The 23,804-nt window shown below is 56.8% G+C and overlaps 3 protein-coding genes and 1 long non-coding RNA gene across 8 annotated transcripts; 3 read left to right on the forward strand and 1 right to left on the reverse strand.

The window, feature by feature from the left end:
- Positions 1-37: 37 nt before the first annotated feature.
- Positions 38-14,001, forward strand: KIF22 (kinesin family member 22). The gene is made up of 14 exons (XM_036099772.2): positions 38-95; positions 6,119-6,314; positions 7,862-7,989; positions 8,080-8,234; positions 8,458-8,667; positions 8,749-8,979; positions 9,118-9,271; positions 9,383-9,518; positions 11,382-11,550; positions 12,069-12,237; positions 12,632-12,699; positions 13,399-13,611; positions 13,715-13,774; positions 13,862-14,001. The coding sequence occupies exons 1-14, from the start codon at positions 38-40 to the stop codon at positions 13,895-13,897; spliced, it is 1,983 nt and encodes a 660-aa protein (XP_035955665.1). The 3' UTR covers positions 13,898-14,001.
- LOC118540550 (uncharacterized) lies at positions 12,505-13,401 on the reverse strand. Its single transcript, XR_004919698.1, has 2 exons — positions 13,041-13,401; positions 12,505-12,672 (listed from the first exon to the last, which is right to left on the reverse strand). It is a non-coding gene; the product is annotated as an uncharacterized LOC118540550 (long non-coding RNA).
- A 689-nt stretch (positions 14,002-14,690) lies between the features above and the next one.
- Positions 14,691-19,855, forward strand: MAZ (MYC associated zinc finger protein). Of its 5 annotated transcripts, XM_036099768.2 has the most exons (7): positions 14,691-14,817; positions 15,473-15,559; positions 15,638-16,494; positions 16,909-16,972; positions 17,248-17,419; positions 18,215-18,439; positions 18,751-18,890. In XM_036099768.2, the coding sequence occupies exons 1-6, from the start codon at positions 14,782-14,784 to the stop codon at positions 18,415-18,417; spliced, it is 1,419 nt and encodes a 472-aa protein (XP_035955661.1). In that variant the 5' UTR covers positions 14,691-14,781; the 3' UTR covers positions 18,418-18,439; positions 18,751-18,890. The 5 variants fall into 5 exon arrangements, with proteins under 5 accessions (XP_035955661.1, XP_035955662.1, XP_035955663.1 ...); XM_036099769.2 differs by lacking the exon at positions 18,215-18,439 and having other exon boundaries at positions 18,751-19,855; XM_036099766.2 differs by lacking the exon at positions 14,691-14,817 and having other exon boundaries at positions 15,271-15,559.
- Positions 19,856-20,961: 1,106 nt separating this feature from the next.
- On the forward strand, positions 20,962-23,792 carry PRRT2 (proline rich transmembrane protein 2). The gene is made up of 4 exons (XM_036099751.2): positions 20,962-21,117; positions 21,813-22,786; positions 23,179-23,311; positions 23,478-23,792. The coding sequence occupies exons 2-4, from the start codon at positions 21,884-21,886 to the stop codon at positions 23,486-23,488; spliced, it is 1,047 nt and encodes a 348-aa protein (XP_035955644.2). The 5' UTR covers positions 20,962-21,117; positions 21,813-21,883; the 3' UTR covers positions 23,489-23,792.
- Positions 23,793-23,804: the final 12 nt, after the last annotated feature.

A 23,804-nucleotide genomic window follows, 5' to 3' on the forward strand; every position in this document is an offset into this window, starting at 1 on the left:
ATTCGAATGGGAGAGGCGGGCCAACGGAGGGAGCGGAATGGACGCGGGGGGCACGGCGCAGCGGAGGCGACGCGAGATGGCGGCGACGATCTCAGGTATGCGAGCCCGGCCTGGGCGGGGCGCCGAAGTCTGGAGGCTGGTGGGGTGATGCGCCGGAGTCTGGTCCGGGTTCCGCGGGTTGTCGGGGAGAGGCCGAAATGGCGCGGGGGCGGGGAGGGGAAGGTGGGAGTGTGGGAGTCCCGAGCTGGTCAGCCCCCCTCGCTCTTTCCTGCTCACTGTTTCCAGCTCTCCGCGCGGGTCAGTGGACCGTGTTAAGAGCCGGTTCCGACCCTAGAGCTTTGTTTGAGCCTAGCGCACTTTTCCTCTGTGAGCTTCAGTTTCTCTGTGGAATGTGGACAGTGACCCCATCTCGGGAGATGACGTGAGTAATCGAGCGAAAAGTAACTGACACTTAACCGTAAGGACCAAAAGAAAGGAGCTGGATGCGCGTTTTGGGGGAAGGGTTCTGTGTATGACTTACTGTTTGGGTGGGGGGAGATCCCTGGGAGATGCAGGAGGGCAGGAAGTTCAGACCGGCCACAGCTGGGTGTGAGTTGACAGCCTAAGATGTGCTGAGATCACGCACCAGGGAAATAAGGGAGTGTTTCCTTTCGCTCTAGCCGTGGAAGTCAATGCTATCTTAGGGTTGAAAGGCTCTTGGGACGTTAGGAATCTTGTATGTGAGTATTTGTTTACATATGTCTCTGCTCTCTTCCTGTACACTGAGTTCTGGTCAGTGATTATGGTGGGCACCATAGTAATTGATTTGAGTGTCCTGCTGTTTGTCAGGCCCTGTAGAGAAACAGAGCTATTTAGCAGAATGTCAGACACATGTTGAGCCCTTGCTAGGTGCCAGGCACAGTTGTAAGCACTTTATGGTGAGGAATCATTTAATCATCACACAATGCTGTGAGGTGGTTGGCTGTTATTGTCCCTGTTTTACAAATGAGGAGACTGAGGCTTAGATGGGTTAAATAGCTTGCTCAGAGTTGACACGACTAGTAAATATTGGGGTCTGAATTTGCACTCAGGCAGTCCTACTCTAGATCCTCTGCTCTTAACCGTTATGCCCAAGCACCTGATGTTGTTGCTTTTGGAGCACAACCTCCCCTCACCTTTCCAAGGCTCGCTGTGTCTGGTGCATAGTAAATAAATATCATAAAAATGCTTGAGTGAATGTTGACCCTTCCCCAAACGAGCTTATAATCTGTTCAATAGATAATCATAAATATATACTATCATGGAAGGCAACGAGAGATATGTATAAACTGCTTTAGAGAGTGCAAAATCTGAAGGCAGACGACTGAGCCCCCAAGTGATTTCTTATTTATGATGTATGAAGAGGCCAATGATGCTGTCTTTGGCTCAGTTTCCTCATGAATAAAAGAAGAGTTAGGGACACCTGGGTGACTCAGTCAGTTGGGCGTCTGCCTTCGGCTCAGGTCATGATCCCAGGGTCTTGGGATCCAGTCCTGCATCCAGCTCCTTGTTCAGTGGGGAGCCTGCTTCTCCCTCTCCCTCTGCCTGCTGCTCCGCCTGATTGTGCTCTCTCTCTCTCACAAATAAATAGAATCTTAAAAAAAAAGAAAAAAGGACAGGTGGGGTTTGATGTACCTGAGAACCGTGTCAGGGGAGGTGTCAGGGCAGCAGCTGGGCACTTGGATCCTAAGTTTGAGAGCGAGCTCTAGTTTGGAGGTGTGGATTAGGAGTCATCAGCTTTAAGATAGTAATTAAAGCCAAGAAAGCTGGGGACCATGCCCATGAAATGAATCAGAGTATAGTTCTCAACGAGGGGCGATTTTGTTCCCCGTGGAGACATTTGTAATATCTGGGGACTTTTTTGGTTGTTACAGGTGGGGCGGGGGGCTGGGGCCCACGGAATGCTACTGGCATATGTGTTTAGCATATGTGTGCTAAACATCCTACAACACACGGGACAGCCTTATTACAAAGAATTGTCCAGCCCAAGATAATAGTGCCAAAGTTGAGCAACCCTGTGCTAGAGAGAGGATAGAAGGAGCCTAGGAAAAACATTTAAGACTGGCAGAAACTTAGACGGGGTGAGCAGAGAGCTGTTTCCCTCAGCTCTCTGGCATGGAAGCTAGGGGAAAGTCTATTTCTCAACGGAAAGCACATCAAGGGTGTTGGATCTTGCTGGGAAGTCAAATAGGATGGGGGTCGGGCATGTCTACCGGATTTAGCAGTAAGGAGGTCATTGGTGACCCTGCAGAATGGTGAGGGCGGAAGTGAGCTGATGCTTGGAGGAGTGAGTAGCAAGAGTGAAGGAAGGTAGTAACAATAGCTAACATTTACTGAGCCCCTGCCGCCAGCCACTGAGCCAAACATTGTATGTACATTCTTTCTGTGGCTCCTCACAATCTTATGAGGGTAGATACTGTTACAGAGAGAAACTGAGGCTCAGAGAGGTTAAGAAGGCTTCCCAAGGTCACACAGCTGGTAGGTGGAACTTGTCTCTGACTCCAAGGCCCATGGGGTTGCATACAAAAAGGAGGGGCCGAGGAGAACTGGGAGGCCATATAATGAACTTTGGAGTTAGACCTTCATTGGTAGCTCTGTCACATCGCTTCTCGGCCTTTTGGCTAAGATCAAGTGTGGAAGCTCTGTCACTAGCAGCTGTTGACCACAGGCAAGTTAGCCAGCCTCTCTATACTGAGGCTTCCACGTTTGGAAAATGAAGGATGAATACAAAATAAAACACTTACTGAGCTTTTACCGATGTGCCAAATGCACATTCTGAGCACTTTTACATCAATTCTTTATTTACTGCCTTAACAACCCAGTGAGGACGTATTTTTATTTATTCCCATTTTACAGGTGTGGAAATTGAGGCACAGGAATAGACCATCATTTCCCCCAGTTTATTCAGTTAGTTGTAAGTGGCAGAGCTGGGATTTGAACCCAGGCCATCTTACCTTGAGTAATGAACCTACTCACTGTATGCCAGTTACTGCATTGGCATTTTACATGTTACTTGTTTTGATTCTCATTAAGCCTTTCCAAGGCCCACCTCACCCCATTTTATAGACAAAGAAACCAGGGCACATGCATGTTAAGTCATTTGCCCAAGGTCACAATCTAATAAGTATTAGAGCTGGAATTTAAATTCAGCTCTGTCTGACATGAGTCTACACTCTTTCTACATTACCATAGACTTCCCCTTCCCCCTTAAACTTCCTTGGATGCATCTGTATCTGCCCTCTTTCTCTGCCCCTGCACACATTTTTGACAAGTCAGTGCACCTTAATTTTCTCACCTGCATGGTTAGGTCTGCAGGTTTCTATTGACTTGCTACTGACTTTCAGGATTCATGAAGATCAAGTGAAAACTCGATGCCCAAGTGCCTTGTAAACCATAACGGAATTACTGGCTTCGTTTGTCAGATGAAGGAGCAGAGTCCCAGTTCTTGTAGGCCATCTGCTTATGGGTATGCCTTACTATGTGTAAAATTCTCAGCAGGGGTCATCTTGTCCACCTTTCTGTCTTGCTGTTTCTGCGTTGGCCACATACCAGCCTTTTGCCTTATATGAGGCCTATGGTCCTGACGACTAGCTGCTACCACTAGCAAATGGGGAGAGTCAGAGCTGCCAAGAACTTTCCCAGGTTGTATGTAATAGGCAATATGGCATCCTCATTGAAAGCAGATTTTTGGAGGCCAAGAGATCTAGGTTAGAATTCTGCTGTTAGGGGCACCTAACACTCGGTTGAGTGTCCAACTCTTGGTTTTGGCCCAGGCCGAGATCTCACGGTTGTGGATCGTGTCCTGCTTTGGGCTCTGTGCTTAGTGCGGAGTCTGCTTCAGATTCTTTCTCCCGCTCCCTCCCGCTCACTCATTCTCTCTCTCTCTCTTAAATGAATAAGTAAAAAATCTTTTTTTTTTTAAAGATTTTATTTATTTATTTGACAGAGAGAGACACAGCGAGAGAGGGAACACAAGCAGGGGGAGTGGGAGAGGGAGAAGCAGGCCTCGCATGGAGCAGGGAGCCCGATGCGGGGCTCGATCCCAGGACCCTGGGATTATGACCTGAGCCAAAGGCAGACGCCCAATGACTGAGCCACCCAGGCACCCCAAATAAATAAAAAAATCTTAAAAAAAAAAAAAAAATTCTGCTGTTAGCTGTGAGCTACAGTGTGGTATCCTCCAACATAAAATAGAGAAATACCCTCCTAAGATATTTTTCAGCTCATTCAGTCTCACGAAAATAAAGAGACTTGTTGTTGTTAAATTTTTATTTATTTTTTTGACTAATCCCTACACCCAGTGTGGGGCTTGAACTTGTGACCCCAAGATCAAGAGTTGCATGTTCTACTGACTGAGCCCGCCAGGTGCCCCAAACAGACTTTTTTATAAAAGTTTTATCTTGTGGGGCACCTGGGTGGCTCGGTCGTTAAGCGTCTGCCTTCGGCTCAGGTCATGATCCCGGGGTCCTGGGATCGAGCCCCGCATCGGGCTCCCCGCTCTGCGGGAAGCCTGCTTCTCCCTCTCCCACTCCCCCTGCTTGTGTTTCCTCTCTCGCTGTGTCTCTCTCTGTCAAATAAATAAATAAAATCTTAAAAAAAAAAGTTTTATCTTGTGTTTTCTGATAAAATATTCATAATCTTTTTTTTTTTTTTTAATGACTTAGATTTAATTATTGGAAGCAAACCAAACAGAAAGCTTACACTAGAGAAGGATTGCATGTTAATGCCTTTTGCACACTGAGCTGGGACAAAAGGGACAGGGGGCTGCCTCTCAACCTTACTCCCTTGAAACGAAGATGTCCACAGTGTTATTTATTTATTTATTTTTAATGCAAACATTACAGCATTACATAACTGGGTAACATAGAAAAGAAACCTACATAATCCCCATCAAGAGAAAACCATCATTAACAGTTTTGTGTGTATACACACTTTAAACATGTAAGTATGTGTTGTAAACCTCAGGTAAGAAATAGAAGCACAGAAAAGTCAGGCAGTTCATGGACTGGTTTTGGGTGGGGGCAAATGTCAACTCTTTTAATCCTTACGACAACCCCGGAAGATGCTGGTCTACAATACCTTTGCAATCCAAAGCATATCCCGCCAGCAGCATCCACATCATCTGGCAGTTAGTTAGAAATGCAGAATATTAAAAAAAACCTCAGGCATCATTCCAGGCACTGAAGCAAAATCTGCATTTTTTTTTTTAATGTAAAGATTTTTATTTATTTGTGCGTGAGAGAGAGAGCACAAGCAGGGAAAGTGGCAGGCAGAGAGAGAAGCAGGCTCCCTGTTGAGCAAGGAACCCGATGTGGGACTTGATCTCAGGACCCTGAGATCATGACCCGAGCGGAAGGCAGATGTTTAATCGACTGAGCCACGCAGGCATCCCGAAATCTGCATTTTAACAAGATCTTCCAGGTCATTGGTGTAAACCTGACAATCTTCACCCCACTGGACCTACTTGTAGAGCAAGGAAGGAACTGGGGCCAAGCTTGGGGACACCCACAATACAGCCAGGGTGGAAGGAGTTTCCCTGAAATGAGCTGGGGGCCTCTGGCCCTCCCAAGGTGTCCCCTTGGACCTCAGCCTCCACTTCCAATCCATCTTCCCTGCCCCTCTGTCAAGGGTATGAGGGTCTCTAATCTACTTAAGATGCTGGGGTTTTGTTTTGTTTTTAGGCCCTGCTTATTCTTTTGAGGAGCAAAAGGACAAAGTGTGGGCTATGAAACAAGATGTAATGGGCACAGGCCCCAGGTATAACATACTGAGGTGCTCAGAAGAGCTGCCGCACGTCCATGAGCTTCCTCATTGGTAAAATGGCACGAGTAGAACCTACCTCAGGGACACCGTGAAGATTAAAGTATGCCTGACATGTAGTCGGTGCTTAATAAATGTTAATGTTTGCTAAGTACGTGATATGGTTTGCAGTCCCCGACCTGTATATAATCTCTCTCCTCCAATCTCCAGCCGTCCTCCGGGCAAGCTGCTATTCATCCTTCAGAGCTCAGCTGTATCAAGTAGCTCTTCCTGCAAGACTCCTACCGTTACCTCTGTGCTACCACCGTATTTCATGCCTCAAAACTTACCTTCTCTCTAGGAGCTGGTCGCTGTCGGCTAAGCAAGGTGGGGGCTGGCCGGCGCCCGCCTCCAGCTCGAGTAAGGGTGGCTGTGCGGCTGCGGCCATTTGTGGATGGGACAGATGGAGCAGGTGATCCCCCTTGTGTGCGGGGCCTGGACAGCTGTTCCCTAGAGATTGCCAACTGGAGGAACCACCAGGAGACTCTCAAATACCAGTAAGGTTCAGGCCACTCTGCCCTCCCGCCCCTCTCCTCTTGCCTAGGCCTGCTCACATTAGCACTGCCCACATGGTTTCTCACATGTGCCTCTTCAGGATCCTTGCTCCTTCCTTAGCATAGCTTTGTTCCTCACACCTTCATTTGGTCTTTCAGAAACCTTCCTGGGTGCCCACTGTGACAGGTCGTCTGTAAGATACTTGGGGGAAGGCTGAAGGCTGAACCCAACACAGTACTGTTCACAGTCTCATGGGGGAAATGGGCACAAAGATGGGAGGGGGAAGGAGTAGCAAAGGTGAGCAGGGAAGCCCCAACTAGGGTCAGGGGAGGTGTGGGAAGGGTTGGAGGAACACAGACCAGCCAGCCAACCCAGGCTGCACCTGGGTGGTGTGAGAGAAGACCATCCAGATTTGGGGACAGAACTCAAAGGTGCAGCTACTTTAAAACCCCATCGGAGATCAGACTCCTTGGCCTGTCATTCGAGGCTGGGGGGTGGCAAACTACGGCCTGCAGGTCAAATCTGGCCAGGAGTCTTTTTTGTACTAAAAGCTCTAGTGGAACAATCGTTCATTTACATACTGTCTATGGTTGCTTTCCGACTGTAATGATGGAGGTGAATAGCTGCAAAAGGAATCCTATGGCTCACCGGGCCTAAAATATTTACTCTCTGGCTCTTTACAGAAAACCTTTAACAACCTCATTCTAGGCCCTTGGCAGTTTGACTTGTTTCTTTCCAGCCTCATTCCCCCAACACAATCCCGTTAAAACACTCATCTCTGCTGTGGCCTCAGCCGCGGCTTCTCCGGAGTGCGGAGAGTGGACCGCAGGTGTGTGGAGTCTCATCTCGTCATCGGCAGCATCCTCTGCTCCGTTCTGGTGTACAGATACTACTTTCCACGTGTACTGTGTCGGGGAGAAAGATCAGGAAGCCTTGCCCTTTCACACCATGCCTTGTCTGGGTGCTATTTTTGTTTTTTTTTGTTTTTTTTTTTTTTAAGATTTTTTTATTTATTCATCTGAGAGAGAGAGAATGAGAGACAGAGAGCATGAGAGGGAGGAGGGTCAGAGGGAGAAGCAGACTCCCTGCTGAGCAGGGAGCCCGATGCGGGACTCGATCCCGGGACTCCAAGATCATGACCTGAGCCGAAGGCAGTCGCTTAACCAACTGAGCCACCCAGGCGCCCTGGGTGCTATTTTTGATACTCGGAATATCTTTCTTTTCTCTCTCTGGCAAAATCCTCTTTCCTCAAGCAGAATCAGTTACTCTTTCTAGTGTGTCCTCCTCTTCTTTTCCTGAATCACAGAAAAGTATAGGTATCTTTCTGTCCCACCAGACTACAGAACTGCCCAGAGCAGGGTATCAGACTCATCTCTGTATTCCTAACACCAGTACGGGGACTGGGGCAGAACAGGTGTTCATTGGATGCTTTCTGAGGTCTTTATGCAAGAAAAGCGATAGAGACTCTTAAATCCGAGGCCAGTATTATTACCCTCTAAATCTGGGGGAGGATGGAACCCTCCACTGATTCCTTTTTTCCTGCCTGCAGGTTTGATGCCTTCTATGGGGAGAAGAGCTCTCAGCAGGACATCTATGCAGGATCAGTGCAGCCCATCCTAAGGCACTTGCTGGAAGGACAGAATGCCAGTGTGCTTGCTTATGGGCCCACGGGGGCAGGTGAGGGAGCCAGATAGGGAACAGCTATGGGTCCGAGAGGGCTCAAGAGTGGGGAGGAAGATCTCACAGCAATCTTCACTCTTTCCCCAGGGAAGACGCACACAATGCTGGGCAGCCCAGAGCAACCTGGAGTGATTCCCCGGGCTCTCATGGACCTCCTACAGCTCACAAGGGAGGAGGGCGGCGAGGGCCGGCCATGGGCTCTCTCTGTCACTATGTCCTACTTAGAGATCTACCAGGAAAAGGTGAGGCCCCACTCTGGTTGGGAAGGGGAGAGACAAAGGGCAAACAAAATAAGATCCAGTTCTTGACCGTGAAGCTCTGCCCTAGCAAGGAGGCAAGAGCTGGACAGACAGAGGTCGTGGGAGCAGATGGTATACCTCGGACAGTCCATCAGAGGAGACTGATGCCCCGGAAATAAGCAGCCTGTGTCTGGAGAACTGGCCCTACCTCTCCCTGCTCCAACAGGTATTAGACCTCTTGGACCCTGCATCAGGAGACCTGGTGATCCGAGAAGACTGTCGGGGAAACATCCTGATTCCGGGCCTCACGCAGAAGCCCATCACTAGCTTTGCTGATTTTGAGCGGCACTTCCTGCCAGCCAGTAGAAATCGGACTGTAGGAGCCACCCGGCTCAACCAGCGCTCCTCCCGCAGTCATGCTGTGCTCCTGGTTAAGGTGAGGCCTGCTGAGGCGGGGAGGAGCCGGGAAGCCCCTAGAGGCTGAACTAAGCTTGGGGGCCCTTGCTCTTAACCCCAGGTGGATCAGCGGGAACGTCTGGCCCCATTTCGCCAGCGGGAGGGTAAACTCTACCTGATTGACTTGGCTGGCTCCGAGGACAACCGGCGCACGGGTAACAAGGGTCTGCGGCTGAAGGAAAGCGGAGCCATCAACTCCTCCCTCTTTGTACTGGGCAAGGTGGTGGATGCGCTGAACCAGGGCCTCCCTCGTGTGCCTTACCGGGACAGCAAGCTCACTCGCCTGTTGCAGGTCAGGCCACCCATCTCAGGATGAAAAGGGGCTGGAGAAGGAGGTTCTCCGGTGTGCCGGGAGGCTGGGGAACCGCAGTCGAGGAATGGAAACGTGGGGCTTCTGATCTGCCTATCCTGCCCAATCCCCATCCCTCAGGATTCTCTGGGTGGCTCAGCGCACAGCATCCTCATTGCCAACATTGCTCCCGAGAGACGCTTCTACCTCGATACAGTCTCTGCACTCAACTTTGCTGCCAGGTCCAAGGAGGTGATCAACCGACCTTTTACCAATGAGAGTCTGCAGCTTCGTGGTGAGGACTGGGGTTGGCCAGAGTGCAAAGGGCAGATCTGGACAACTGGAGAGAGTGCTGAAGCTGCCTAGCATCAGCACAGAGGCTGACCCGCCCCCACATCTTTCCTAGTCTTGGCACCCGTTAAACTGTCCCAGAAAGAACTGCTAGGCCCGTCAGAGGCAAAGAGAGCCCGCGGCCCTGAAGAAGAGGAGATTGGGAGTCCTGAGCCCCCAGCAGCTCCAGCCTCCGCCTCCCAGGAACTCAGGTGAGCAGATGGGGAGGGGCTTGGGTAATGTCCCCTTTGCTGTCGTGTCTGGGTTAGGTGCAGAGAGTAGTGGGTTTAGCCTGTCAGATCTTTGAGCTGCAAATTTGTTCCTCTCTCATCGAATTCACCCCAAATCCTACTCTACTGAATTCACTGGAGGTGCTAAGCTTAATCTCTAGCCCTGGTGCTGCTGCCCAGGGCCTGAAGGAAGCCTCCTCCTTGAGTTCCTAGCCCCTCCCTTTTCATTTTACAACCCTTTTAGGCAGTCAGCAGAACCTCGCATTTGGGGGCAGCTGTTTCAAGGATGAGCACTTTAACTTCTGGCTCAAGGAGTAATCTGGATCAGGTCTTTCAGGTCTAGAGGATAAGAGCAAAGCAGAGATAAGAGATGAAGAGCTAGGTCTCCCTGAGACCTCTCAGTGTGTGCATTAGAGTCCAGCATCTCCATGACTCTATAAGGAGCCTGTTGCTGTCCTAACTTTGCTTCTAACCTCAATCCAAAGTCTCTAAACTAAGTCCCTTCTGTGTGTGCAGCCTCTCTCTCTCTGGTTCTGATAACCCCATCTCATGGCCCAGGATGCATGAATCCTTAGGTCACTGCTCTTTAGTGGTCTTGCTTTCTATGTCTGGCCACTGGGCCCCCCCTAATTCTAGGGAGCCAGCTGCAGTTTTACTTTTGCCCGGTTTCTACCCAAGCCCAAAAAAAGCCTTTCTAAACTGTGTAAATCTGAAGACCAGTGAACAGAGGTGACCTGAGGAGGTCAAGGATTAGTACATACTCTGCCCCGGGCGGTGGGGGAACGACACTGCTGGAGTTGAGGATGAATGGCATACAGGAAAGGGTGTTTGCTTAGAACTCCATCTCAATCTTGTCCTTCTCAAGCTGTCAGCAGTCCCTTCTCCTATGTGCATAAGCTCAGAGAAACATACACCCCGCACATGTGTGTTACATGTGAATAGGCAAAGTCTCTGCCAGACAGGCACCCTGGGTAAGCTCAGAGATGGGGTATGTCAGACCTAGTCAGATCCTGACCTCAGGCGGCTCAGGTTTCAGGAAGGGAAAGAAGACAAGAACATCAGTAGCTGATGCAGGGTAGGTAGGACAGGGTGTGGTAAGGAAGGAGTTGCTGCTTCTGTGAGAGCCAGGAAGGACTGACCTCTAGTGTTCACCCATATTTTATGATCCTGCTCTTCCTAGGCACTTGCACACAAGGAACAGGGCAGTCACTGTCCTTGGGGAGCTAGTTCACAGTATAGGAAGGAAGATACAGTCAAGTTGGGGTTCATGGGAAAGGTATCAAATTGACTTTCCAGACGGAAGAAACAAATGTTAGGCATTGTCATGCTCAGATTAAGTCAGGACTCAGCTCCAAGAGGCCTTTCCTACTGTCCGTGGGAAGAAGGCTTGGCATTTGAGGTCCTCAGTGGCTTTCAAAGCCCTGCTGAAAATGACCTCTGTCAATCTTTCCCCATCTGCTCTTCCAAAGAAACCAGCACACAACCCTTGCTTTCACCTTCTCACAGTCTCTGCCTTTCCGTTCAGACTGTGAGTGCCTACAGGGCAGGGCGGGGCAGTGTCTTAGAGCCTGAACACTTGGAACTCAGGTGCGCGTGAAGTGCTTGTTCTCATCGGATCTCCTGGCATTCCTGAGAGGTTACCTGGGCAAGTAGTGATGGATCCGCATTCACCTGATGAAGCACTGCACCCGGAGAGTCTGGTTGACTTGCTCAGGGTTGCGCAGCAAGTTAACACCAGAGTCTGGAACCACAGAATACAACTGAAGGCATCATGAGGGGAATCCTGCTGCTGTGGAGAGGGTGATGAGAGAAGGACTAGGTGCGGAGTAACCTTTGTCTGCTCAGTCCCCTACAGAAGCTAAGTAGCATGGACCCCACTGTGCTGGAGCGCCTCCTAAGCTTGGACCGTCTGCTGGGCTCCCAGGCGAGCCAGGGGACCCATGGGCTAAACACCCCAAGGCGAGAGCGGATGGTGCTCATGAAAACAATGGAGGAAAAGGATTTGGAGATTGAGGTCAGTGTTGGGGAGGTGGGGGCTGGGATTCCTACTGGCCTTGAGAAGCAATCTGAGCATCTTCAGATAGGGAAAGGCACCGGAAGGCTGGACCAGCATCTAGTTTTTACCTAACACCGGAATCCCTGTTCTGTGGCTGGTGCTTAAATGTCCTTAATGTGGCTGGACTTTGAAAAATGATTGAGGTCAGCTTTGAGGAGGTGAGGGGGTGGAAATCCAGGTGAAAGGAACAAATGTAAGACCTTGTCATTTCCTAAAACCCAAATTAAGCTAGGACTTTCTGCCTGAATAGTCCCTTTCCTTCAGCGTTTCACAAAGGGGCCTGTTCCACCTCTGAGCAGCCCCGATCATTAGAAAGCCCCTAATTATGCTCCAGTTGTCTGCCGGTAGCTTCTCTCCTTGGTCCTCACCCTGCCAGGTAGGGCCTCAGAGCCCTGCACTCACTTTCCTAACCCACCTCCTTCATGCTGCCTGAAAGTTTGTTCTGGGTCACATGTCTCTCTGATCCCTTCCAACAGAGGCTTAAGATGAAGCAAAAAGAACTGGAAGCCAAGGTTCTGGCCCAGGAGGCTGTGGACCCAAAGGATAAAGAGAACTCGCCTCCCACAATGCTCCGACCGCTTGCCCGCCGCACAGTCACCGTAGCGAAGCCCCTCAAAAAGGCTGTGGTGATGCCCCTACAACTGAGTAAGTTCAGCTGTGGGGGCCAGGAGGGCCCACATGACAGATCCTGGGAAGGTGGGAGGTGTTCGGAGCAGCTTTCATCATGTCACTCATGTGCTCCCACCATATTGCAACCCCAGGGAGGGGGTGGTGGTGAGGACGGTCTGAAATAGAGCTCGGGTGCTCTGTGATCAGGCACTTAGTATGGTGGGGGCCGACTGACCGGGGCAGGACTGATTACCGTGCACTAACAGGTGAGACTACTTTCAAATACAGGTGTAAGAAAGGTCATATGGAAACAACAAAAGAAGAGGTTCACTTGGGCTGGAGGGGAACCGGGGAATCAGAAATAGACCCAAGTGAGGGCGGGTGAAAAGTAGCCTCTGCCGTGATTCTGGTTCACAAGTGTTGCCTTCAGTTCAGGAGCAGGCGGCGTCCCCAAGTGCTGAGATCCATATCCTGAAGAAGAAAGGCCGGAAGAGAAAGGTGAGAGCAGCTGACGCTTGAGCTACATCTGGAGCGGAGAAGTAAGGGTAGTGAGCGCTGATGGGAAGAGCACTAGCCATGGAGTTAAAACACCAGCTATTTACAAGTTGCCTACCCTCTGAATGTGGAGATACCTCACAGGGCATTTAGGATGAAATGCAGTATGTACCTAGCAGAGAGGCTATCCATCACCTGTTACTTCCCTTTCTTTCTGGTGGCTCTCACCCTCAGCAGCTACTACGTACAGTGTGTAGCCTGAGTCCCACTCCACAAACTTAAGAGCCCACTTTGGGAAACATGACCTAAGCACTCAAGAAATGAAACAACACTGGAAGAATTACCTAAAAACTGATGATGTGGTGGGGGCGTGGCTGTCATTTATTCTTCTGTGTGCCTTCCTAGGAGTGAAAGAGAGCTTATTCATTCCTTTTTAGAGATGAGACAAATTTAAGTTCATTAACTCATTTGATCTTCACAACAACTACTACCACTCTTTCACAAGTCGCATAAAATGAGAGCCCAGAGAGTGACTCGAGAGAAGGGTTTTTGGACAGACACTTGAGGGAAAGAGAGGCTAGGGAGGGCGGGGAGGTAGCTGCTGTTAGGCTCCTATCCTTGGCAGAGGAGTCTAAAGCAGTTTGCTGCCACCGGCTGAATAGCAAACTCTGTTTCTGTCACTCACCTCCCCCTGCCTCATAGCTGGAGTCCCTGGATGCCTCAGAGCCAGAGGAGAAGGCTGAGGACTGCTGGGAGCTACAGATCAGCCCGGAGCTACTGGCCCATGGGCGCCAAAAAATACTCGATCTGCTGAACGAAGGCTCTGCCCGGGATCTGCGCAGCCTGCAGCGCATTGGCCAAAAGAAGGCCCAGCTCATCGTGGGCTGGAGGGAGCTCCACGGCCCCTTTAGCCAGGTAATGGCCCAGGGAGGGCGGCCCTGGAATGGACTTGGGGGGGGGCGGGAGGGGAGAAGCGTGATACCCCCGAGGCCCCTTCCCATCGTTGCCGTCCCACCAGGTGGAGGACCTGGAACGCGTGGAGGGCATATCCGGGAAACAGATGGAGTCATTCCTGAAGGTGAGCCCACCGCTTGGCCCCCTCCTCTCCGGCCTGTGCCCTGCCCCCAGCTTTAATGCTGCTCTCCCCTTCCGTCCTGTGTTGCAGGCGAACATCCTGGGTCTCGCCGCGAGCCAGCGCTGAGGCCCCTCCTGACTGCCAGCTCCTTTCCTCACTGTGCCTTTTTTTTTTTTTTTTTTTTAATCCTCATATAACTGCGTGTCGTGTAAATACAATTTTTACTCCGGTGTTTCAGCCTGATTCTTGGGACTGCGGGGGCGGGGCCGGGGGTATAATTGCCCTTGGGCTGGGCCACAAGCTCCTCCGCGTAACTTCTTTCGGCGCCATCTTTGGGAAAAGCAGGCAGGAATGAAGCAGGGCAGGATTGTAAATAAACCACTGGAGTGGGGAGGGGGGGGAAGGACGGTGGCCGAAAGGAAACAAAAAAAGTAACGCGAAAGCCCAAGGACGACGACCGTTAGGCGGGCGCGCGCTTCGAGTTTAGCCCCGCCCCATCCGTACCCCCGGCGCGCGCTCCCCTGTTCTCCCGCTCAGCAACGACAGCGGTTTTATGCGCGTGCGCGCGAAATAACGGCCGCTGGCGGAGGGAGGAGGGGGGTGGAATCTTTGAAGGGGGGGAAGAGAGAAGCCGCCCTGTCTCCCGCGCGCCCACCACCTGCGCCATCGTCAGCCAATCAGCGGCCATCTCAGGGGTCTCGCGCTTGGGGCGACTCGGGCTGCTGGGTGGCTCCCCCGTCCCTCCTCCCGCCAGAGTCCCTCTCGTACCTCCCCCCTCCCGCTGGCCTCGCGCGCGCTCGCGCTCGCGCCCGCTCCAGCCTCTTGTGTGTCCTCGCGCCCCCCGCCCGCCCTCCCCGCGCGCAGTGTGCTCCGCTCCCCCCACCCTCCTCCTCCTTCCCCCCTCCCGCCCGCCCCGCGCGCCTCCTCCCTGGGTTCCCCCTCCCCCACTGCCGCCTCCTCCTCCTCCCGCCCCAGGGTGAGCGCGAGCCACCTCCCTCCCTCCCTCCGCCATGGATCCCGGCAACTGGAGCAGCTTCATCTTCCAGGTAACAACCCCCTCCCCCCGCCCCCCCACCCCCCCTTCCCACACCCCCTCCCGCCCGCCCTCCCTCCCGTCCCACCCCCCCTCCGCGCGCCCGGTGCGCGCGCAGCTGTCCCCCTCCCTCCCTCGCGCCCTCCCCCGCCCTCCCCGAGGCGCCGGCTGGGCGCGCGCGCGGCGGGGGCCGAGGCTGCTCCCTCGCTCCCCCCACCCCGCCCCGCCAGGCTCCAACCGCCGCCGCCGCCGCCGCCGCCGCCGCCGCCGCCGCCCGGGCCCCCGCCCCCCCCGCCCCCGGCCCCCGGCCCCGCGGGGCCTCCCGCCCCCACCCAGGGGGCGTCGCCGCCGCCGTCGCCGCCGAGCTCCGCGGCCCGCCAGGCGCCCTCCTTCCCTCCCTCCCTCCCGCCGGCCGGGGTGCGCGGGCGGCGGGGCGGCCCGCGGGCCATGCGTTCGGCGCGGCCCAGCCCGGCCGGCCGGGGGCGGCGCCCCGAGCCCGGGCCCCGCGCGGCCCGCGCCCCCGGCCCCCGCTGAGCCCCGGGGGCCCCGCCGTGGCCGAGGCCATGTTCCCCGTGTTCCCTTGCACGCTGCTGGCCCCCCCCTTCCCCGTGCTGGGCCTGGACTCCCGGGGGGTGGGCGGCCTCATGAACTCCTTCCCGCCACCTCAGGGTCACGCCCAGAACCCCCTGCAGGTCGGGGCTGAGCTCCAGTCCCGCTTCTTTGCCTCCCAGGGCTGCGCCCAGAGTCCATTCCAGGTGAGTAGGGGCCGGCCGTGGCGGGCCGGGAGGGCGCCGACCCGCGGCCGCGGCCCACACGGCGCCTTGTCTTCGCAGGCCGCGCCGGCGCCCCCACCCACGCCCCAGCCCCCGGCGGCCGAGCCCCTCCAGGTGGACTTGCTCCCGGTTCTCGCCGCCGCCCAGGAGTCTGCCGCCGCCGCGGCCGCCGCCGCAGCTGCCGCTGCCGCCGCCGCCGTCGCTGCTGCGCCCCCGGCCCCGGCCGCCGCCTCCACAGTGGACACAGCGGCTCTGAAGCAGCCGCCGGCGCCCCCGCCGCCGCCCCCGCCGGTGTCGGCGCCCGCGGCCGAGGCCGCGCCCCCTGTCTCTGCCGCCACCATCGCCGCAGCCGCGGCCACCGCCGTCGTAGCCCCAACCTCGACGGTCGCCGTGGCCCCGGTCGCCTCTGCCTTGGAGAAGAAGACAAAGAGCAAGGGGCCCTACATCTGCGCCCTGTGCGCCAAGGAGTTCAAGAACGGCTACAACCTCCGGAGGCACGAGGCCATCCACACGGGAGCCAAGGCCGGCCGGGTCCCCTCGGGTGCTATGAAGATGCCCACCATGGTGCCCCTGAGCCTCCTGAGCGTGCCCCAGCTGAGCGGAGCCGGCGGGGGAGGGGGAGAGGCGGGTGCGGGCGGCGGAGCGGCCGCCGTGGCCGCGGGTGGCGTGGTGACCACGACCGCCTCGGGAAAGCGCATCCGGAAGAACCACGCCTGTGAGATGTGCGGCAAGGCCTTCCGCGACGTCTACCACCTGAACCGACACAAGCTGTCGCACTCGGACGAGAAGCCCTACCAGTGCCCGGTGTGCCAGCAGCGCTTCAAGCGCAAGGACCGCATGAGCTACCACGTGCGCTCACATGACGGCGCTGTGCACAAGCCCTACAACTGCTCCCACTGTGGCAAGAGCTTCTCCCGGTGTGCACGGGGCCTCGGCCGCCCACTGGGCGGGGGGGCGGGGGGGGAGGGAGGGACGGCAACGGAGGTGGCCTGGCCTTGGCTGGCGGGGAGGGAGGCGGCTTCTGAGGATGGGGACCGGGAGCCACTCCCCGGGAGGAGGGAGGAAAGCCTCTCCTGGTTACCAGGGAGCAGGGGGTGGTACTTAGCCAAGGAGGTGGGTCCTCCGCCTGGGAGGCGGCTTCGCGTGGGAGGAGGACCGGCCCGCCGGGCGGCAGGGGGACGGATTTCCTGCCGCACCGGGACTCGCGAGCCTGGGGCTTGGGCGAAAGTGCAGGCAGCTTAGGAAAGGCCGGGCGTGCTAATAAGAATTAAGCCGATTGGGGAGCACGTCCACACCCCAGGGCCCTAACCCCAACCCCAACGTATTCCCAGGCCGGATCACCTCAACAGTCACGTCAGACAAGTGCACTCAACAGAACGGCCCTTCAAATGTGAGGTAGGAAGCCCGCCTCCTCCTGTCCCGGTTTTCATGATTTTGATCCTCATTGTAGCTGTCTGAGTTCAGCCTCTCAGACCCCCTTTTTCTCTCTCTTCTTTTTGCTTTTTCACTCCATTGTCTCATCCCTTCTTCAAGACCTTGTCATCTCACTTCCATTTCCTACAGATCAGAGATCCCCAAGGCTCTGATTCCTTTAACCTCTTGCCCCTCTGTCCCCACTCCCCGAAGCTTTAACTCTCCTGACACCCCCCACGCCCCTCCCCCCTCCCCAGAAATGTGAGGCAGCTTTTGCTACGAAGGACCGACTGCGGGCGCACACAGTCCGACACGAGGAGAAGGTGCCATGTCACGTGTGTGGCAAGATGCTGAGCTCGGCTTATATTTCCGACCACATGAAGGTGCACAGCCAGGGCCCTCACCACGTCTGTGAGCTCTGCAACAAAGGTACATGCTGAGGGATGCTGGGAGGGCCAGGGACGAAGGGTGGGCTCGGAGCCAGAGGCCCTTCCACAGATGAGGCTTAAAGGTGCTGTAGCTAAGAGCTCATGGCATCTAGAGCCCTTTAGGAAGCAAATGGAGCAGCGTCGGGTTGACTGAACCTCATTAAGTTCTAAGAGGTCTTGACCGGAGGAGATAAGCTACCAGAAAGAAAGTCAGCCTCTGGGGGTGGGTTGCTCTGGGGAAGGGGCTGCTTTGGGGAAGGAGTGGTCAAGAGAGCCAGTTCCCAAGGGTTGGAAGACAGGGTTTCGGCTGTGCGGCCACACGTTGTGCTCTTCGGCTCCTGGGGCAAAGCGGAGTTCGCTGGCAAGGGATTAACAAGCCCGTGCCCTGCCCCAGTAGCAGAGAGAGCTTCACGAATTCTCTGAGTGATTGGGCTGAGACCGTCCGGGGCCCTGGAGGGAGGGGACACAGCCGTCTCTGCTGAGGGTCAACTCTTCAAGTGGCTAGAAATCAGTGTCCTGTCACCCCGGGAGAGGTTCCCCCTAGCCACAGAAAATAGGTTCTGTGGGTACCAAGGCTGAGAAGCTGACACCACTCACCCAGGCCCCAAGCTGAGGGAGGGGCTGTGCCCCACCAGCCCCAACAGAGTAGTTGGCCCCAGGTTACCAAGGATGTGGTGGGAGGAGGACAGGGCCATCTGAGGAGGGCGTCCCCAGCCTAGGAGAACAACCCCGTCTCTGGGGTCTCCGCCTGGCTGACTCCCCCATCCCCCCCATCCCGATCCACCCCCCCCAATAGGCTTCACCACAGCAGCATACCTGCGCATCCACGCGGTGAAGGACCACGGGCTCCAGGCCCCGCGGGCTGACCGCATCCTGTGCAAGCTGTGCAGCGTGCACTGCAAGACCCCTGCCCAGCTGGCCGGCCACATGCAGACCCATCTGGGGGGGGCCGCCCCCCCTGTCCCGGGAGACGCCCCCCAGCCACAGCCCACCTGCTGAGGGGGACCCCCGCACCCACCAGGCAAGGCGTGGGGCATGGCTGGGGGGGGTGGGATGGGGTGTGTGGGACGAGGGGGCTCAAAGGGCCCAGTAGGGGATCTCAGGAAGGCCAGGGATGCCCATCCACCACTGAAGTTAGGGAGCCTTCTGGGCACAGGGAGGGCCCTTCAGGAGAACTGGGAAAGGATGCAGGTGGAAGTCTCCGGGGACCAAACAGGAAGTGAGCAACGGCTGTGTCCCAGGGGCAGGAGTCTGGGCACGAGTCTGGGGCAAGGGGCGAGGCTCTTGCGGATGGGATTGCGCTGTGATCTCCCGGTGCTTCCGCCCGCGCAGGTACCGGTGAGGTCTGTCCTATGGCGGTGGCAGCTGCGGCGGCGGCGGCGGCAGCGGCGGCGGTGGTGACAGCCCCCCCCACAGCTGTGGGCTCCCTCTCGGGGGCCGAGGGGGTGCCCGTGAGCTCTCAGCCACTTCCCTCCCAGCCCTGGTGAGCTCCAGGTTGGTGGCGGGGAGAGTGGAACGTGGAGGAAAGTCCCTTGGTACCGTCTCCTCTTCCCCTCTCTCTTCCTACCAACTCCTCACTCCTCCCCCACTGACCAAGGAGCCTCCAGAAGGAACGGAGGAAGAGATGTTTCTTAGGGGAATTCGCTAGGTTTTAACGATTTGTTTCTCCTGCTCCTCTCTTCTCCCTATCAGACCTGACCCCACACACACCTGTCCCCTCGGTTGTGTTGAAGCCCCCTGGACAGTGGGCAGGGGCGGCAGAGGACAGGAGCGGCACTGCCCTCACCCCCTCTCCTCTCTGTAACGCCCTGCCCTGCCAGGGATCTGTGAGCCTTCTCCTTGATGGTCCTTGCTCTCCTCCTTCCACCCCCCCTCCCCACTACTGTCTGCTGCCCCTCCCTGGGGAGTTGGTGCTTTTTTTTTTTTTTTTTTTTTCCAGGGGGAGGGAGGAGAGGAAGGAGGGGAATCAAAGATTCTGTCCCAGAGAGGGGAAAAGGTGAGATTGGAGAAGGGGCAGAAGCAGGGAAGGCGACCGTAGTACCTTCATGAGGTGGGGTTGTTTGGGGTCAGGCCCTAAACATCGTCCTACTTGAGAATCTGTCAGGGGAAAACAAGTCAAGGGGAGCAAAAGAAGGAGCGAGTAGGGCCAGAGGCAGGACAAGAGATGGAATTTTAGGGTGCCAGGGTAGATGGGGGGATCCAGGGACTAGAGGTGCTTCCTGGGGGTGGGGGGAATGCAGTCACGGTGTCTCCCCCGTCCCTCTTCCACCCCAGCTCCAGCCCTGGCCTTTTCTTTTCATCCCTCTCCCCCACGACAGAAGCTGTGGCCCTGGCCATGTCATCGTGTTCCTGTGTCCCCTGCATGTTCCCCACCCTTCACCCCCTCCTTTTGCGCGGACCCCATTACAATAAATTTTAAATAAAAACCTGTCTCTGATTTTGGAGTGGATGGATTGCTCTCCCCAAACCCCCTGTCTGCACACACCCCCTCCCCCCAGGCATTTCTTCCTGCGCCTGGTGCCAGTCCCAGCCAGTCCCAGCGGGGCTCCGGCTCGGGCCTGTGTGGCTCCTGGGCTCTGGCTCCTCCCTGGCCAGGGGCAGCACCAGCAGCTGCAGCCCAGATTCAGGGTGGGGCCGAGGCTCCAGTGACTGGAGAGCAGGTTCCAGGACTCCCAGGTCTCCCGGGAATACCCAATCTGGGCAGGCCCAGAATAGCCACTGGAGGTCCAAAGAGGCCTGGGTTAGAAACCCCAACAGTTACCAGACATTAATGCTGCTCTCCCCCACTCACACCCATTGCCTGCTGCTCAGACCCCAGCCGAGTACCTGCACACCCTTAAGGCCCTGAGGGGTGACAGTGGGCGATGGAGCTGCAGAAAGGATGGGGACGTCAGCCCTGGGACTGGGAGCGGAGAGGGTGCCAAGAAAAACTGCGCCTCTCCCCGCACCTGCCCCTTTGGCTCTTGGTGTGGTCCATTCAGCGCTTGCGGGCTCCGGGGCCCAGCCCCCTCCTGTTCCAGACTGCCCCTGCAGCCTCTGCCCTGGAATTCCCTTCTGAGTCCGGCTCCAGGGACCCGGGAGCCTTCCAGCGCCCATTTCGGCTGCTGCTTCCTCGCGGGGAGAGGGGCTTCCAGTACTGCAGGCTCCCTTTTCTTCAAACCCCACCCTGCTCCTCCTGAGCAGCCTCCCCAAGTTTTGCCTCATTTCCCTTCCCCTCTTTCTGCTTGTCGGGGTGCCACCACCGGGTCCCGCCTGTCTCACAGGTCCTGTCTCCTCGCAGACCCCTCTCCGTTTCCCCCAGCCCCCTGCCTCTGCCAGGACCCCCGGTGACCGTTGGTGGGAGGGGCCCGGGGGCTTGGGAAGGGGGCACCCCCAAGAAGCGCGCGTGGGAAGGGGCAGGGAGGGGGCGCGAGTGGCTACCCGGCCGGTTGCCCGGGTAACGCGGGGCCTGGCACGCGTGGCTCCCTCGGGCTGGCGGGGAGGGGCGGGAGGCGAGCGAGGGGGCGGGGGCGGTGCGCGGCAGCAGCGGAGCGTAGGGGAGGGGACCTGAGAGGAGCGAGAGGAGGGGACGAACCGAGGGGAGGGGAGACCCGCCGCCTCCCTCCCTCGCTCGCTGAGTCGCTCCCTCCCGGGCTGCGGCTGCTGCAACGGGGCGGCGGTGGCAGCAGCAGCGGGAGCAGTCTAGAGGCCGGCGTCGAGGTGAGACGGGGCTGGACCGAGGCTGCGGGTAGGAGTGCGCGGACAGACGGCGGACGCCGGGAGGGCTGCACCGGAATGCGGGCGCCGGGCGGACTGGCTGGTGGTGCTGGGCGCGCCACGCCAGTGGGAGGAGGAGGCGCCGGTCCCCCGGGGGCGAGGGAATCCCTGAGAGAGGGGCTGATCAGGGGCTCAGAGGAGAAGCCCAGGTCCCCCAGGGAGGGGCGGGGGCGTCTGCGCCCCAGTCGCGCAGTGAGGAAACTGCACCGGCCGGGCGCCCGGGGAGGAAGGGAGGATGCGGAGGGAGTGGAATGTGAGTATCGGTCCTCTGCCCAGTGTGCCTGTCTGCCTGTCGGAGCGTGCGAACGTCTGCACAGCTTGTTGATTTCGGGGTGCTGGGGCATCTGCTAGGATCTCAGAGTCTGGATCTTGTCGGGCGGACCCAGGAAGAGACCATGGGAGGGTCCTGTTTACAAAAGGGTTAATCTTCCCAGGGCTCTCCAAGCAGAAGACTTTGAGCAGAGCACTCCTCCTCCCCAAGGATGTCCCACCCCAAGGCAAAGGAAACCCCAACTTTTCTTCCTCTCCCCAGAGGCAGCCCAAGGCTGGCCCTAAGACAGGAGCAGAGCCCTCTGGAGCTGCAGTGCCGAGAGCCACCTCTTTCCTCCTCACACCAAACCTGTCTCCTCCTCTTTCAGGATTGCTGCTGTCTCTGCTGCTCCAGCCTCCCCATCGAGGTCTTCTCCCCTCTCCCCTCTCCCCTCCCAAGATGGCAGCCAGCAGCTCTGAGGGCTCAGAGATGAAGGAGATAGAAGAGGGTCCCCAAACCCAAGGAGAAGGGCCTGGCCATTCTGAAGCCAAAACTGGCCCTCTCCAGGTCCCAGCTGGGGTCCCAGATGAGCCAGAGGCCCCGCAGCCAGGCCCAGACATCACTGGGGCCCCTGTGGACTCAGAAGCCAAAGGTGGGCTGGCTCCAGAAACCACAGAGACCCCAACTGGGTCCCCAGAAACAGTCCAGGCCAAGGACCTCAGCTCAAGCCCAGGAGGGGAACCAAATGCCAACCCCAGCCCTGAAGAAGCATGCCAAGAGCCAGCACCCAAACCAGAAGGGAATAAAGAGGTCACTGAAGACAAGGGGTCCGATCTGGGGTCTGCAGCCCCACTTGAGCCAGCCTCAGAGCCTGCTCCCCAGTTGGACCCCCAGTCAGACCCTCAGCCAGACTGCCAGCCAGGTTCCCAGCCCACCCCCAAGTCAGCTCTTCACCCAGAGCCCCCTACCCAGGAGGACCCCACCCCTGAGGTCCTGACTGAGAATGTGGGGGAAAAGCAAGAGAATGGGGCAGTGGTTCCCCTGCAGCCTGGTGGCGGGGAAGAAGGCCCAGCCCCGCAGCCTCACTCGCCACCCTCAACAAAAACCCACCCAGCCAATGGGGCTCCTCCCCGAGTGCTGCAGCAGCTGGTCGAGGAGGACCGACTAGGAAGGGCTCACAGTGGGCATCCAGGATCTCCCCAAGGTAGCCTGAGCCGCCACCCCAGCTCCCAGCTGGCAGGGTCTGGGGTGGAGGGGGGTGAAGGCACCCAGAAGCCTCGGGACTACATCATCCTCGCCATCCTGTCCTGCTTCTGCCCCATGTGGCCTGTCAACATCGTGGCCTTCGCTTATGCTGTCATGGTGAGCCCCACGGGACCCTGGCCCAGGCCTGCTGTGGCTCCCAGCTTCCTGCCAGCACTGGGACAGAATCCCAGGAGAAGCCTTGCCTTCCCTCTCCTCTCTGCATGGATCTCACTTCCCAAGTATGGGGCCTTTTCTGGCCTCTCCCTGGGACATTCCCTTCTGAGCCACCACTGCCCTACCCTTTCAGGTGGGAGGGAGGTCAAGACATGTTTCACACAGCCTTGCTGACCTGTGCCCTCTTCCCCCTGCCTCTCCAACCCTCTTTCCCCCTCTAACCACTGTCCACGGGGCCTGCTTGTCTCCTCTGGACAACTCTTTCACCTGATTCCTGCTGGGCTGCCTTCTCCTGACCTGGGCCCACGGTGCCCCACCCCTCACCCTAACCCCAGTCCCGGAACAGCCTGCAGCAGGGGGACGTGGATGGGGCCCAGCGTCTGGGCCGCGTGGCCAAGCTCTTAAGCATCGTGGCGCTGGTAGGGGGGGTCCTCATCATCATCGCCTCCTGCGTCATCAACTTAGGCGGTGAGTGGGGGTCTGGGACAGGCCGGGAGGAATGGAAGGGTTGGCAAGGGCAGTTTTACTAACCCCTGCCCCTGCTCTCTCCTGTCTGTCCTCCCTACTTCTCCTTTGTCTCTCCTTGTCTCTCCCCCCACCGTCTCTCTCTGTCCCTCCCTCTCCTCTCCCACAGTGTATAAGTGAGGGGCTCTGCCCCGCATTCCAAGACTTTTCTTCCTGTTGGGAGCTGCCTTGGGCCCATCCTCCCCTGGGGGGAGCCCAATCGATGGCCCAGGCCCGCACCCATAGGGACCAAGGGAGCCTGAGCGGCCTTGTTTACAGCTTCTTTCCTGCTCCTGCATCCTGCCAGGCTCCTGTGCCAACCGTAGGCCTCTCTTCTCCCTGCACTGTTTCCAACCTCCCTGCACTTCTGCCTGCATCCCCTCCAGCCTCTTGGCCTCCCTATCCCTGCACTTCTGGAAACCTCCCTGCACTTCTGGAAATCTCCTTGACCTGAACG

The sequence above is a fragment of the Halichoerus grypus genome, chromosome 6 (assembly GCF_964656455.1).
Source record: "Halichoerus grypus chromosome 6, mHalGry1.hap1.1, whole genome shotgun sequence".
In the NCBI taxonomy this organism is placed as follows: Eukaryota; Metazoa; Chordata; class Mammalia; order Carnivora; family Phocidae; genus Halichoerus; species Halichoerus grypus.

Excerpts from the sequence above, each read along its gene's own strand:
- KIF22 (XM_036099772.2), top strand. The coding sequence starts at position 38 with ATGGACGCGGGGGGCACGGCGCAGCGGAGGCGACGCGAGATGGCGGCG. Across the intron at positions 7,990-8,079 it reads TTATGGGCCCACGGGGGCAG|GGAAGACGCACACAATGCTG; the intron begins GTGAGGGAGCCA and ends CTCTTTCCCCAG. Across the intron at positions 8,980-9,117 it reads AGCTCACTCGCCTGTTGCAG|GATTCTCTGGGTGGCTCAGC; the intron begins GTCAGGCCACCC and ends CCCATCCCTCAG.
- MAZ (XM_036099766.2), top strand. The coding sequence starts at position 15,368 with ATGTTCCCCGTGTTCCCTTGCACGCTGCTGGCCCCCCCCTTCCCCGTG. Across the intron at positions 15,560-15,637 it reads GCGCCCAGAGTCCATTCCAG|GCCGCGCCGGCGCCCCCACC; the intron begins GTGAGTAGGGGC and ends TTGTCTTCGCAG. Across the intron at positions 16,495-16,908 it reads TGTGGCAAGAGCTTCTCCCG|GCCGGATCACCTCAACAGTC; the intron begins GTGTGCACGGGG and ends ACGTATTCCCAG.
- PRRT2 (XM_036099751.2), top strand. The coding sequence starts at position 21,884 with ATGGCAGCCAGCAGCTCTGAGGGCTCAGAGATGAAGGAGATAGAAGAG. Across the intron at positions 22,787-23,178 it reads CCTTCGCTTATGCTGTCATG|TCCCGGAACAGCCTGCAGCA; the intron begins GTGAGCCCCACG and ends CCCTAACCCCAG.